This window comes from Lolium perenne, chromosome 5 (assembly GCF_019359855.2).
Source record: "Lolium perenne isolate Kyuss_39 chromosome 5, Kyuss_2.0, whole genome shotgun sequence".
In the NCBI taxonomy this organism is placed as follows: Eukaryota; Viridiplantae; Streptophyta; class Magnoliopsida; order Poales; family Poaceae; genus Lolium; species Lolium perenne.
Genome location: NC_067248.2, coordinates 17364827 through 17376823, shown reverse-complemented (window position 1 = coordinate 17376823; position 11997 = coordinate 17364827). Strand labels below are relative to the sequence as shown.

Below are 11997 nucleotides of genomic sequence, written 5' to 3'. Positions count from 1 at the left end.
GGGCGGAGTCGGAGGACTGACGGGGCCCCACACGCTAGGGCCGCGCGGGACCCTCCTGGGCCGCGCCGCCCTAGTGTGGCGGCGCCTCGTCGCCCCACTTCGGTTCCCTTTCGGTGTTCTGGAAGCTTAATGGAAAAATAGGCTCCTGGGCGTTGATTTCGTCCAATTCCGAGAATATTTCCTTACTAGGATTTCTGAAACCAAAAACAGCAGAAAACAGCAACTGGCTCTTCGGCATCTCGTTAATAGGTTAGTGCCGGAAAATGCATAAATATGACATAAAGTATGTATAAAACATGTAGGTATCATCAATAAAGTAGCATGGAACATAAGAAATTATCGATACGTTGGAGACGTATCACCTCCCCCCCCCCCCCCCAAGCAGGCGACCTTCCTCCGGTGACCACCTCCTCTCAACCTCAACGGCAGCCACCTCCTCAAGCTCGCCGGCGACCTCCCGTACGGTGAGTCACCTCCTCAACCCTCGCTGGCCACGGTGAATAACGTGAAGAACACATCACGATGAGATCTAGATCTAGTTTAAAATTTCGAAAAATATACCGCCGAAGCACTAGGCTTGTGCAGCGGCGATAAATCGAGTTACTGCTGGCGCACAAGGAGGTGCGCCGGAGATAACGCGTTACCACCGGCATGTTCCCACCGGCGCGCTAGTGCACTGGCGATAGCCTCTTTTGGTGCGCGTGCGACAGGCCTTTTTCTAGTAGTGATCCTAGGTTATTGCTCCCCTTGGAAAAAAGATTCAATACTAATGCTTGACCATTAATTGCATGAGGTGTTACGCATATCACATGAACGCCCACATGTTCTTTGGTGTGACATACTTATCCTCCAATCATGTCTTTCACATCGGCAAAAAGCATACTGAAGGTAGTTATCATTTCATGATAGAGAAGTTACTACATAATAGGTTCATCTCTGGTGGCGTCTGGTTGTTGCCTTGCCAGGTTCGTGCTTGTGGTGTGATGCGTTTCTGCATCGCCCTTCGACAACGGGGTCGGCATACCGGTGTCGTCGCCCCAGTCTCGACTATCCGACGCCCTTCGAGTCTGCTTGGTCTCGGTTCTGCAGGTCTTCGTCGCCTCCCCTTGCTCGCCTGCCAAGTCATGGTGACTGTTCTTTGAGGTGCTAGCCTCCCGAGGGGTTTTGGATGGCTTCGAATGCTAACCTCCCGTTCACTTGTTTTACTTGTTTCTAGTTTTCCGTTGGGGAATTTTCCCGTCAACCTTGGGAAAAAAAGTTTCATCTCCTCAACTTGCGTACATCCAAAGGAAACCGTCGTCAAACAATCGTCTTTTCACCAAAATCTACCTTCTTTTCTTATCAGATAAAGCTAAAACTTTCTACAACTTGCTTTACAAAAACAACACGGAAAGAGCCCAACGACAACATCGGTGGCATGTCCAAAGTCTCAAATTGAGGACGCCGACGTAGAGAGAAAGAACTGTTCCTTGCTTAGACGAGAGTGCACAAACATCCATTTCGGCGGTCTGGGAGAAAAATTCAATAAACAAATCAAATATACGCAACACCACACGTACAGTACATACGGGGTATGATTGTACGTTGCACGTACGTATGCGTATCTAAAGCCTAACTCTAGCGCTCTCGCACACTCGCACGCTTTACACGTTCAAACAGGCGGCGTGCCTCGATCAACTCCGCTCTAGCCCCCGGCGCGGCGTACTCCACGCGCCCACCGGCGACGGCGTCGGCGTGCCCTTCCACACGTGCGCCGGCGTCCGCGCCATTACCGCCATCGAGTCCGGCGCGTCGGACACGCGCCACACCTTGACGGAGCCGTCGAGGCTGCCGCTGTACACCACCCACCGCCGGTGCCCGTCCGCGTCCAGCGACTCCTCTTCGTCCATGGCAACGCACTTCACCGGGCCCGTGTGGCCGGTGAGCACGGCGAGGCGGGAGTGGTCGGCGCCCTCATCGCGGCGCCACACGCAGACCGTCCGGTCGGCGGAGCCGCTGACCACCACGCGCCCGGCGACGGCGAGCGACAGGACGGCCATCCTGTGCCCGCGCAGCGCCCCGCCGTTCCTCGGCGCGCTTTCCCGCGCGGCGCCACGACGCCACTGCCAGTGTGTCACCGCTCCGTCCGACGAGGCCACGTACACCACCCGCGCCTCCGCGGCGACGGCGATGGCGGTGACCGCGCTGTCGGCCTTGCGCAGCACCCGCTCCATGACGTGCCTGGTCGCGCCGTGCTTCCCCTCCTCCCGCCGCCACACCTTCACCGTGCCGTCGGCCGACCCCGTGAACGCCAGCGCGTCGAACCCGGCCGCGGCGACAGTGTTCACGGCGTCGTCGTGGGCGCGCACGGACTCGAGGCACCGCGAGTCGGCCACGCGCCACACCTTGAAGGTCCGGTCCCAGGACCCGGAGTAGATCACCCCGGCCTCGGCGTCCAGGCTGAGGCACGACACGGCGTCGAAGTGCCTGAGCCAGAGCGAGGTCTGCTTGCGTCGGCCCGTCTGAACGTAGTGCGACGGGCGAACGGAGCTCCGAAGGAGCTCGCCAAGCCGCGGGAGGGAGCCCACTCGTTTATGCACGGCGAGATCGTCAGTGGAATCCCGGCGCCACACGCGGACCTTGCCGTCCTGGTGGCCCGTGTAGATCCTGCCGTCCCCGGCGACGACGATGGCCTTGACGAGGCCGCTCCCGCACTTGAACCCGGCGAACTCGCGCTGGTCCTTCCACACTCGTACGTTCTTGGAGTCCGTCCCCGTGTAGAGCAGGTCCCCAGCCGCGGCCATCGAGTACACGTGCCCGTCCGCCTTCACGAGGGAACCGAGAAGGCCTGTCGCGCCCGTTCCGGCCAGCGCGGACCCGGCGCCGAGCCCCGGGAGGTTGACCCACGGCGAAGGCATGTACGGCGACGGGGAGGCCGCGGCCGACGTGCTCGCGCTGCCGCTGGACATCGGCGACGGCAGCGGGGTACACCTGTCGTCGTCTTCGTCGTCGTCTGACGGCATCTTGACCGCCGCCACCGCCGGGTCCGGTCGAAGGAACTGCAGCAGCTTCTTGTGATTCCTCATGGTGGTCGCGAAATCCTTGGAGCGATCGAACTGTGTTGGATTGCCCGCTTTAATGGTGAGAAGAAAATGAATAGCAAACGAAGAAGAAAGGGAGAAGGAGCCGAGGAACGATGGAGAGTGACAGTTTGTGGTGGTTTAGCGAAGAAGATTTTCAGCTGAGATTTTCAGGCTGGGATGGGGCGGGGTATATATAGAAGCGGGCGACGGTTGTTGTGACAGGTGGACGGCTGAGGTTCGGCGACGATCGACGTTGCTTCTTCCTTTTGGCGGGAGCACGTGGCGACGCCGCGAGCCGGCGTGGTACAATGATTTCACGGCGCATCACAGGTGAGTGGTGATGGTGCCCCTGCCGCCAACCGAATCGCACTCAGATCGTACGGCGCCAAAATGTCAACTTGGCGTTCCTGTGCAAATGTTTGGCCTCTTAAGTCATGGCTGAATTGAATGTAGCGCTAAAATGCACGTTAATCCCTCAAATTTTATAGTAGTATAAACGGCGTATCATTTAGAGGAAGTATATTTGCTTTTTTTTTAAAAGCTGTTTCTAACAGAACGCTTAAATTTAACTTGTTAAACATAGATTCATACCACTTTGAACAAAAATTCATATAGACTAGACTCAAACTAGCAATTTAAACTACTATACTAAAGTCAATTTCAACTCGAATTTAAACTCCTACAAATATGCCCCAGCCCTCGGAAGTACGAGTTTAACGTATTCTTCACCAATGAGTCGATGAAGGAGCTGAGCTTGCTCACTTGGCCGGCAGTGGAGGCACTACAGGAAAACGGCATTGTGCCGACGGTGTGGAGGCCTCCTCCGTCTTCTTTGCCTTCTAGACCTCGTAGGCTTGGCGCTCCTACACGACCCGCTCGGATACCGGTAGCGTAGTATCGCCATGTACTCCTCGTCAGTGCACTCCGCATCGAGGTGCTCGCGTGTCTTCATGTCCTCCTGCAGCTCGCACCCGCTGGCCACATGAGCGGTCGACCGGAGCCGATCATGGCAATCAGGAGTGTTGAACAGGAAGATCAACGATGCATCGGAGCGGCGGCAAGTCAGGGTACCTCAAGGAGTTCGTCCCACCGCCTTCTTGGGATGCGCTGCAAGCTGCAAGTGGTCTAGATTCGTGCTTCGGATCGGTGGAGGAGGATCGAGCCATCTAAGCCACCGGAGTGAGTCGGGGGAGGGGGGCGGTGATGGGGATTTGCCAGGAGATGGAGGAAAAAATTTATACACAGTCGCTCTCAATCGATGAGTATATAAAATAAGTGACCAATTGGCCAGGGAGTGCATTTTTGTACTACTCGTTAAACCGTCTTAGGGTTTGATTTGGTCCGGATTTAGAAGAGTAAAGCAAAATATTTACTCCTCGGATGCCCAAAGGAAGTCAAACCCAACTGCTAGGAGATGGAAACAAAGCGAGGCCGGCAAGATGATCGACGTAGCCATCAAGGAGATCGCATCGGCAACAACAACGCGATCTAGCTGCCCTGCTACATGACAAGTAGGTGCAGTATACAGTAGCACCGCTGGTTTGACTAGACCTACACTACAGGAATGGCGCGCTGCGCCGACGGCCGTGGCGTACGCCGACGGCCAAATGTCGGGGCCGTCGGCGTACGTCCGGTCCAGGGCAGCGGCCCAACGAGCCCCTCGGCGTAGACATCCCCTCGGCGTAGAGAAGGATACGCCGACGGCCACCCTCGGCGTACCCAAGGCCGTCGGCGTAGCACGAGCATCTGCTCCGATCCCGCTCCGGCCGTGACGGCCCGGTCACGGCGTCAGCGAGGCGCCGAGGGCCACCCTCGGCATAGGGCATCACCCGCCTATGCCGACGGCCACCCTCGGCATACATTTTTTTTTTCTTTTTTTCTTTTTGGTCATTAACTTTATATTATGTTTGTTTTATTTATGTAGTAGTATGAATTATGTAAAAATAGTTACTTTTTTAAAGAAAAAAATGGTAGATGGCTTATGTAGATCCCACGAGTGACGCTCTTCGTAGACGGGTCGACGGGATCCAGTAGGCCCAACATCTGCTATCGATGTACATATGTCCTAAAACAAAGGAAAAAAGTCCATTGCTAACCCTAACTCTAACCCTAACCCTAACCCTAGGGGTAGATTTGCGGGGTCCCCGCCCCCTAGGGTTTCCCTAGATACAAACCACCGGAGCGTCCGAATCGCTGGAAACTCCTGCTACGGCTCATCCGGGGCCTATTTCATTCCAAACCGATGGTTTCCATGTGCCTAGGTCCTCAACAAAGCAAAGAAATTAAAAAAATCCATTGGTGAACCCTCGCACGAAAAAAGCTATAGGGGTAGATCTCGCAAGGTCCCCGGCCTAGGGTTTCCCAAGATACGAGATCACCGGAGCGTCGGAATCGCTTGAAAACTTGCATTTGTCCCTAACATATGTGTACAAGTGTGATGTAAGGTTTGTCTAACCTTGCATGTACCCGCGTTGACGATTTCCGCATACATGGGCCGACACTTGGTAAAATCCAGGATTTGTATGTGGAAACTCCTGCTACGGCTCATCCGGGGCCTATTTCATTCCAAACCTATGGTTTCCATGTGCATATGTCCTAAACAAAGCAAAGCAAATAAAAAAATCCATTGGTAAACCCTCGCACGGAGAAAGCTATAGGGGTAGATCTGCAGGGTCCCCGCCCTAGGGTTTCCCAAGATACGAGATCACCTGGAGCGTCGGAATCGCTTGAAAACTTGCATTTGTCCCTAACATATGTGTACAAGTGTGATGTAAGGTTTGTCTAACCTTGCATGTACCCCGCGTTGACGATTTCCGCATACATGGGCCGACACTTGGTAAAATCCAGGATTTGTATGTGGAAACTCCTGCTACGGCACATCCCGGCCCAATTTCATTCCAAACCTATGGTTTCCATGTGCATATGTCCTAAACAAAGCAAAGCAAATAAAAAAATCCATTGGTAAACCCTCGCACGGAGAAAGCTATAGGGGTAGATCTGCAGGGTCCCCGCCCTAGGGTTTCCCAAGATACAGATCACCGGAGCGTCGGAATCGCTTGAAAACTTGCATTTGTCCCTAACATATGTGTACAAGTGTGATGTAAGGTTTGTCTAACCTTGCATGTACCCGGCGTTGACGATTTCCGCATACATGGGCCCACACTTGGTAAAATCCAGGATATGTATGTGGAAACTCCTGCTACGGCCCGTTTCACCACATAGTTTGTCGGAACGGGGCCATATTTGGCACGTGCGTGGGCCTTAGGATGGGAAGCAAGGCCCCGGTCGCGGATTTCCAATCCGAACCACGGGCGACGGTTTTTCCATTTTCGGGGTGCCGGAAGGGCTTTTTTTGTGAAGCAGCTACATGGCGCGCATTTCAGTATCGCGCGGGACCTCCGCGCGGCGGTAGGATACCTCCTACGCACCACCTATCACATGCCATATGCGCGCGGAAGCCATCTCGGGAATCCCACCCGCTTCTGCGGTGCCCCGCCGAATCCGCCGGAAACCGTCGGATTTGAGCGGGCGACGCTTTCCTTCGCTCAATAAATGGAGGGAAAAATGTTTTTAGGTCTAGGACGCGTCATTTTATGTGCTAAATGTTTTCCGTTTCGCGCGTTGCCGGACGGGTGCACGCGCGCGCCCGGTACGGCCATACCGCATGTCCCGGCGGCCCCGTTTTGCGCTTGGCAAAGCAAACGGAGCCAAAAATCGAGCGGAGCCGCGTGGCGTCATTTTATGTGTCCTAGTGACCACCGCAAAAGACGGAACTGGGTTACGGCAATTACCTTGGAGAACCCTTCACGAACAGGGCTATCTCGTCCGGAGTTCTATGGCTTTTAGGGGAAATGAGTAGGAAACGGCCCGTTTCACCACATAGTTTGTCGGAACGAGGCCAAATTTGGCACGTGCGTGGGCCTTAGGATGGGAAGCAAGGCCCCGGTCGCGGATTTCCAATCCGAACCACGGGCGACGGTTTTTCCATTTTCGGGGTGCCGGAAGGGCTTTTTTGTGAAGCGGCTACATGGCGCGCATTTCGGTATCGCGCGGGACCTCCGCGCGGGGGTATGTTACTTCCTACGCACCACCTATCACATGCCATATGCGCGCGGAAGCCATCTGGGAATCCCACCCGCTTCTGCGGTGCCCCGCCGAATCCGCTGAAACTGTCCGGATTTGAACTGGGGCGACGCTTTCCTTCGCTCAATAAATGGAGGGAAAAATGTTTTTAGGTCTAGGACGCATCATTTTATGTGCTAAATGTTTTCCGTTTCGCGCGTTGCCGGACGGGTGCACGCGCGCGCCCGGTACGGCCATACCGCATGTCCCGGCGGCCCCGTTTTGCGCAGTTGGCAAAGCAAACGGAGCCAAAAAATCGAGCGGAGCCGCGTGGCGTCTGTTTATGTGTCCTAGTGACCACCTTTGCAAAAAGACGGAACTGGGATACGGCAATTATCTTGGAGAACCCTTCACGAACAGGGCTATCTCGTCCGGAGTTCTATGGCTTTTAGGGGAAATGAGTAGGAAACGGCCCGTTTCACCACATAGTTTGTCGGAACGAGGCCATATTTGGCACGTGCGTGGGCCTTAGGATGGGAAGCAAGGCCCCGGTCGCGGATTTCCAATCCGAACCACGAGCGACGGTTTTTCCATTTTCGGGTGCGGAAGGGCTTTTTTTGTGAAGCAGCTACATGGCGCGCATTTCAGTATCGCGCGGGACCTCCGCGCGGCGGTAGGATACCTCCTACGCACCACCTATCACATGCCATATGCGCGTGGAAGCCATCTGGGAATCCCACCCGCTTCCTGCGGTGCCCCGCCGAATCCGCTGGAAACTGTCCGGATTTGAACTGGGGCGACGCTTTCCTTCGCTCAATAAATGGAGGGAAAAATGTTTTTAGGTCTAGGACGCGTCATTTTATGTGCTAAATGTTTTCCGTTTCGCGCGTTGCCGGACGGGTGCACGCGCGCGCCCGGTACGGCCATACCGCATGTCCCGGCGGCCCCGTTTTGCGCAGTTGGCAAAGCAAACGGAGCCAAAAAATCGAGCGGAGCCGCGTGGCGTCATTTTATGTGTCCTAGTGACCACTGCAAAAGACGGAACTAGGATACGGCAATTATCTTGGAGAACCCTTCACGAACAGGGCTATCTCGTCCGGAGTTCTATGGCTTTTAGGGGAAATGAGTAGGAAACGGCCCGTTTCACCACATAGTTTGTCGGAACGAGGCCATATTTGGCACGTGCGTGGGCCTTAGGATGGGAAGCAAGGCCCCTGGTCGCGGATTTCCAATCCGAACCACGGGCGACGGTTTTTCCATTTTCGGGGGTCCGGAAGGGCTTATTTTTGTGAAGCAGCTACATGGTGCGCATTTCAGTATCGCGCGGGACCTCCGCGCGGCGGTAGGATACCTCCTACGCACCACCTATCACATGCCATATGCGCGCGGAAGCCATCTGGGAATCCCACCCGCTTCCTGCGGTGCCCCGCCGAATCCGCTGGAAACTGTCCGGATTTGAACTGGGGCGACACTTTCCTTCGCTCAATAAATGGAGGGAAAAATGTTTTTAGGTCTAGGACGCGTCATTTTATGTGCTAAATGTTTTCCGTTTCGCGCGTTGCCGGACGGGTGCACGCGCGCGCCCGGTACGGCCATACCGCATGTCCCGACGGCCCCGTTTTGCGCAGTTGGCAAAGCAAACGGAGCCAAAAAATCGAGCGGAGCCGCGTGGCGTCATTTTATGTGTCCTAGTGACCACTGCAAAAGACGGAACTGGGATACGGCAATTAGCAGGCCAAGCTGAAATTGTAGTCCGGTCGTTTTCTTTCGCATCTCCTGGCCCGCGAGCGAATACTCCGTACATCGCTCGGACACTTAATATAACCGACGTCCGCGTGCGTTTTTCTTTACGGTTTACTTTTGCGATCGCCGCGACACAATTTTTTTACCGATGTATGAGACGTACCACGGTCGCATCGCCATTTAATAGTAAAGATTATATTCAGAAAAATAAATGAAATGAAAAAAAAAAATTTGGGCTATGCCGAGGGCCACCGTCGGCGTAGCTCCGGCCCTCGGCATAGACACCTAAACCTAACTTAACGCACGCGGAGCTCCCCATCCCCATCCCGAGCCCGACCCGCGCCCCTTTGCTCTCACCGCGCCGCCGCCACTGCTCTCACCAGCGCCGCCGCCACCCGCCGCTCCTCCCGCGCCGCCGCCACCCGCCGGCCCCCGCCGTCCCCACCCTCCCGAGCTGCCGCCGCCCCGGCCCCTCCTCCCGCCGCCTGTCGCCCGCCCCTCCCACAGGCCGCCCGCCCCTCGTGAGCCGCCGCCGCCCGCCCCTCCCGAGCCGCCGCCGCCCGCCGCCCGGCCGCCGCCGGCCGCCGCCCGCCCCGGCCCCTCCTCCCGCAGGCCAGCCGCCGCCCGCCCCGGCCCCTCCTCCCGCAGGCCAGCCGCCGCCCGCCCCCTCCTCCCGCGCCGCCCCGGCCATCTCCTCCCGCAGGTATGTGTACGTTAGTGTTAGGATTTTTAGTTAGTTAGGTAGTTAGGATTAGTTAGTTAGTTAGTTAGGTAGTTAGGATTAGTTAGTTAGTTAGTTAGTTAAGATTTGTTAGTTAGTTAGTTAGTTAGTTAGAAATAAAAATTTGTTAGTTAGTTAGTTAGAAATACAAATTTGTTAGCTGTTAGTTAGTTAGTTAGGATTTTTTGCTTAGTTAATTTGTTAGCCTCCATCGGATCCGTAGATTGTGTAGTAGAAATATGTCTAATAATGTGAATTTGTAATAGGCCATGCCGTGACCGCCTCGTCGTGAGCACCCCGGCGTGACGATCCGGATCTTGACGCGCTTCTCGCCGGTTGTTCCACTACTTCCTCTACAGCCGAGGGTGAGCAAAATTTCGAACTTCTTCTCCGCATTTTATTTATGTCACTAGATTCATTTTCCAAGTCAAGTTGCATCACCTAGGTGTCACTTCCCGTCCTCAAGCGTTACGCGGATAAATATGCATTAGTGGTCGGCATATTTTCAACCGTAACGCTTGCGGCATTTACGGGACAGTCGGCGGATCCGTAGTTGGGTACGTTCTCCATGCTCTGCTCCGGTCCGAGTCTGGTTTTCGGCAGCGCCTCACCGTTGTTCTCCGGATGCACATCCTCTTGTCTTTTTGGCGAGACGTGTATCGGGAGAGCAGCGGGGAGGTGCTGCCGAAATTTTGACTCGGACCGGGGTCGCATGGAGAACGTACTCAATCTACGGATCCGGCGGCTGCTAGGAGCCCACCTAGTAGAGATGTAGGTTGATGCATTCGTTTTACTGTTAAAAAATTAAAATATGATGCATTTTCCTATTTGATATAAATGCTATGCTTGTCGTTTGGCTTCCAATAGAGCAGAGGATGGCTGATAATGGATGGATGTACACCGGCCGTGTTAGTGCGACTAATAAAACAGATGAGTGGATAAGGAAGACTTGGCATTTAGTGAAGGAGTTGGCGCGTGGTACAAAACGAAGGTTCAGCCACTTTGCCCGTGCAATCGTTGCTTGAAGCATCACCGTCGTGGAAAGGATGACATGTTTAAACACCTTACGCAATATGGGTATATGCCTCGTTACGTCACGCGAGATCGACTTTGATGAGCACGAACGTGACAGAGGTGAGGTGATGCGGCAGCGGCTCAATGGCAATGAGTACGATGGGGTTAGAGACTTTCTAGATGATCTTGTCGATGCCCACATGCCGAGTCGCCACCTTCACGGGAGGAACCGCCAGAACGGAGGAACCTCGTAACCGGAGGAACCAGAGCCAGCCGCGAAGGCCTTCTATGATATGATAGCCGCTGCTAAGACGCCTCTCGTACGATGGCGCCGAGATTTCTCAGCTCGATGCCATCTCCCAATGTCTAGCCGACAAGACCGGTACAACACCACCCGTGACGGCTTGAAGCAAGTCTGAAAACAACTGGTAACATGTTGCCCAAAGGGCATTGTACGCCTAAAAGCCTGCACGAGACGAGGCAACTCATGTCGGCGCTCAACATGGATTATCAAAGGATAGACTGTTGTGAAAATGGCTGTGTTCTCTTCGAAACAGCTTTGCGGAGGACAAGTCTTGTCCCATTTGTAAGGCCTCTAGGTATGAAGAGGTAACGGGAAAGGATGGTCGGGTGAGGCAGTCAAAGATCGCAAAGTCGATTCTTCGGTATCTCCCATTCATAAAAAGAATCCAGCGGCTTTACTTGGCGAGGAGACCGCCAAACAGATGACGTGGCACAAGATGGGGACTCGAATAAAGGACAATCGGGGGCGGACGAAGATGGGACATCCATCGATGGCAATGCATGGAAGAACTTTGATAGAAAATACCCCCATATGGCAGCAGATGCTCGGAATGTCGAATTGCGATAGCTACGGATGGCTTCAATCCATATGGTATGTCGAATTCCAATTACGAGTTGTTGGCCCGTGTTTGTAATTCCGCTCAATCTCCCTCCCGGAGTCCTAATGACGAGGAAGACCATGTTTTGTCGCTGATCATTCCAGGGCCCCATTACCCGGGGAAGAACTTGAGTGTCTACATGCAGCCGATTGTGGAAGATTTGAACCTCTCTTGGCACCACGGGACGTTGACGTACGACCGAGCATCGAAGACAAACTTACGCATGAAAGTTTGGTTGCGATACCATGCATGACATGCCCGGTACGCCCTAACATGCGGATGGTGTACAGCTGGTAAATGGCCATGCCCGGTGTGCGAGCATCGACTTGAGTTCCTTTGGCTAAATAAGGGTCGCAAGTATGTTGCGTTTGACACGAATCGGCGGTACCTCAAACGGAGGCATCCGTTCGAGAAGACAAAAGAACTTCAAGAAAGGCAAAGTTGTGCATGAAGTAACAGAGGTGCCAAAGTTCGATGGTATAGCTGTTGATGC

General features: G+C 54.5%; 1 protein-coding gene across 1 annotated transcript; it reads right to left on the bottom strand.

Moving 5' to 3' along the window:
* Positions 1-1449: 1449 nt before the first annotated feature.
* LOC127298874 (protein JINGUBANG-like) lies at positions 1450-3221 on the bottom strand. The gene has a single exon (XM_051328732.2). The coding sequence runs from the start codon at positions 3063-3065 to the stop codon at positions 1674-1676; it is 1392 nt and encodes a 463-aa protein (XP_051184692.1). The 5' UTR covers positions 3066-3221; the 3' UTR covers positions 1450-1673.
* Positions 3222-11997: the final 8776 nt, after the last annotated feature.

Excerpts from the sequence above, each read along its gene's own strand:
- LOC127298874 (XM_051328732.2), bottom strand. The coding sequence starts at position 3,065 with ATGAGGAATCACAAGAAGCTGCTGCAGTTCCTTCGACCGGACCCGGCG.